Source organism: Cantharellus anzutake (genome assembly GCF_015039405.1).
Source record: "Cantharellus anzutake strain C23 chromosome Unknown EI90scaffold_105, whole genome shotgun sequence".
Taxonomy (NCBI): domain Eukaryota; kingdom Fungi; phylum Basidiomycota; class Agaricomycetes; order Cantharellales; family Hydnaceae; genus Cantharellus; species Cantharellus anzutake.
Genome location: NW_024067055.1, coordinates 112,910 through 115,452, shown reverse-complemented (window position 1 = coordinate 115,452; position 2,543 = coordinate 112,910). Strand labels below are relative to the sequence as shown.

Genomic DNA, 2,543 nt, shown 5'->3' with positions numbered 1-2,543 from the left:
CAGCATCAATTTTCCGGATTGATTGCTCACTGAAGGATGTCCACCAAAGCTAACTTTAGAATGCGAGCGGACTTGTGAGACTTCTCATTTATTTCCTATTCCTATGTTAAAATGTTTTTAAGTATGACTGTGGATCAATGCCTGGAGGGTGTAACTGATCCATTTATTCGATCATCTGTCCATCATGCACAGCAGAAGATGGACAGCATCATAGAGGAGGCATTGAAGAACACAGGTAAGAATCACTGGTTCAGGCTGGGGATGTTGCTAATGTTTTTTTTTTCTCAGTGAAATTACCCTTTGATTACCAGTCTGTGGCAATCCACAATGACCAGGCAAAAAAGAAAAATGGGACACAAGATGACATGAAGGCCCTCCAACTTCCCCCAATCAGCCCTGGCCAGAAAATCGTCCTAAACCACCCTGGGGGAGCAGCCATTGAAGATAAAAACGGTGTTCTCCTGGCGATAAGGTTGCCAGCTGTATTTGAACAAATCCATGTTCGTTATATATTCCCTTCTGCTCTAGTTTATCAAGTTTAACCCATGGCTCCAGGATCATATCGTCCAAGCAGGTCATGACCTCAGCCACGAGTACAAGTACCCCTGGCCCAAATTCTGCACAAAGTTCAAGCACACCCCCCACGACCTGTTCAAGTCAGGTCAACTGCATTATGCCTACTGGCATGCACTAGGACTAACAGTAAGCCCGTAAATTTTATGATTTCATGATAGCTGACCTCCTCCAGCACTTGCACCCTGTCATAAGCTTTGATGCCCAGAGGCAGGTTGAGACCCACAAGAAATTCCAGAAACGCTGCGATGCATTCTATCATATACTAAACATGTACACGGAGCGGCTCGCTCCCAACTTCGCACGACGCAGCCGTGAAGTTTGGAACAAGATCCGGAGAAAGCATGACCGAAGAAAGGGGTACCTTAGTGAGGTCAAGTCCCATTTCTTCAGACAAGCCATTTGGTTCAACGCAGACACTGAATTCCACCATGATTCAGCATCATGCTGGTGTGGATTCGATGCCGTGGCAGGATTTGGAAGATATGAGGGTGGTCTGTGGGAATTCCCTGACCTGGGATATGCACTACCTTCTAACCCTGGTGACCTCCTTTTCCTTCGAGGTGCAGGAATTATGCATGATGCAACCTCATGGGAAGGGCAAGGGAGGATGGTCTTTGCCTTGTTTTCCGACCGGCGTGTTTTTACACATGAACGCATCCCTAGACCTAGGGACATAGGAAGGCCCTACCAGAAGCATCAGTATAGGAAGTTCAGGCAAATGCATCCCCGCTCACAGCCTGAACCCTCCTTACAAACATCCAAAAAAAGGAAGTGTACAGACAGCAACGAAGCCTCAAGGAAGAGAAGGGTGGTGTCGTCATGATGTACTTACCTACATCATTATTTAATTTTTTGGTTTGATTCCTGAGAGATTGAAGCTGAATTGAAGCTGAACAAATAGTACATGACTGCCCTCCATGCCATTGGCGGATCCACGAGTGGTCTGCACAGGGCAAGTATACACCAGCACTGTTTGATGGAACTGTCTGGCATCCACTGTGGGGCACATGTTGTTGGAAGTTCACTTACTGAGTCTTACGTTGACCTATGCATGCAAACTCAGTCTCGATATGGAGAACTGAGGGAGAGAAAAATTATGGCATCCAGCATATTTTATATGACTGGCGCGATAACATGATTCACAACCTTTTTATCAGCCAGGCAACCTTCTTACCTACTGTTTTATGATTTGTTGACGAATGCGAACTGCTCGCTTATTTTTACATGCGAAACCATGCTGTCGTTTCCATTTGAGTTTTAATTCTACTGCGCATATCGACGATTTACATCACTGAACACAAGAAGTAAAAGGATCCAAGCATCTGGAGTCCCAGAGTCAAATACAAGAAGATTGTTGCCACTTGAGACTGGAGTCAAGATAAAAAACTGCTGATTCAAGAAAGAAAGAAGTCCGCATGGTGTTGAATGCCATGTGACCTCAGAACTTTCCCACGGGATCTTGTCGCGCTCAATCCATCTGCTCACCCAACCATCCAACCATCCAACCATCAACCCCCACCTCACCCCACCATCATCAACTGGCTCTATACCAAGGCTTTTGCTGTGCACGCAACTTGGTACTGGAGAACCATCAGTCAAATGGGAGGATTCGCCTTGTTTCCACTCCCATCACTTACCCACGTCTACAGTCACTGACTTCGCTCACATCGGCATAGGACTTCGCAGATCCGTGATCGGCTTTGCGTTCGAAAATGAATGGATTCTCGTCGCTAAGGTCTCCCGGCCTTAGCTCTTCTAGCTTGTGCTCAGCGCTGTCATGTACTGGACTTGTCTCTGGGGCGTCGTGCGAGTGCACAGGCTCTGGATTGTCATCAAAAGCGGGAACTCCAAGCTGGCCGGGAGGCTTTAGCTCTTTGGGCTTGAACCGGCGACGCTGGGAGTTATTAGGTAGGCCCTGGAGGTCATGCCTCCTGTGCCTGCACTCTCACGTCGCATACAACGGCTCG

At 47.3% G+C, this 2,543-nt stretch overlaps 1 protein-coding gene across 1 annotated transcript; it reads left to right on the top strand.

The window, feature by feature from the left end:
* EI90DRAFT_3293420 (uncharacterized protein) lies at nt 1-1,399 on the top strand (the record flags this gene model as incomplete). The annotated part of the gene is made up of 5 exons (XM_039067379.1): nt 1-74; nt 123-235; nt 289-500; nt 556-702; nt 749-1,399. The coding sequence occupies exons 1-5, from the start codon at nt 37-39 to the stop codon at nt 1,397-1,399; spliced, it is 1,161 nt and encodes a 386-aa protein (XP_038909576.1). The 5' UTR covers nt 1-36.
* Nucleotides 1,400-2,543: the final 1,144 nt, after the last annotated feature.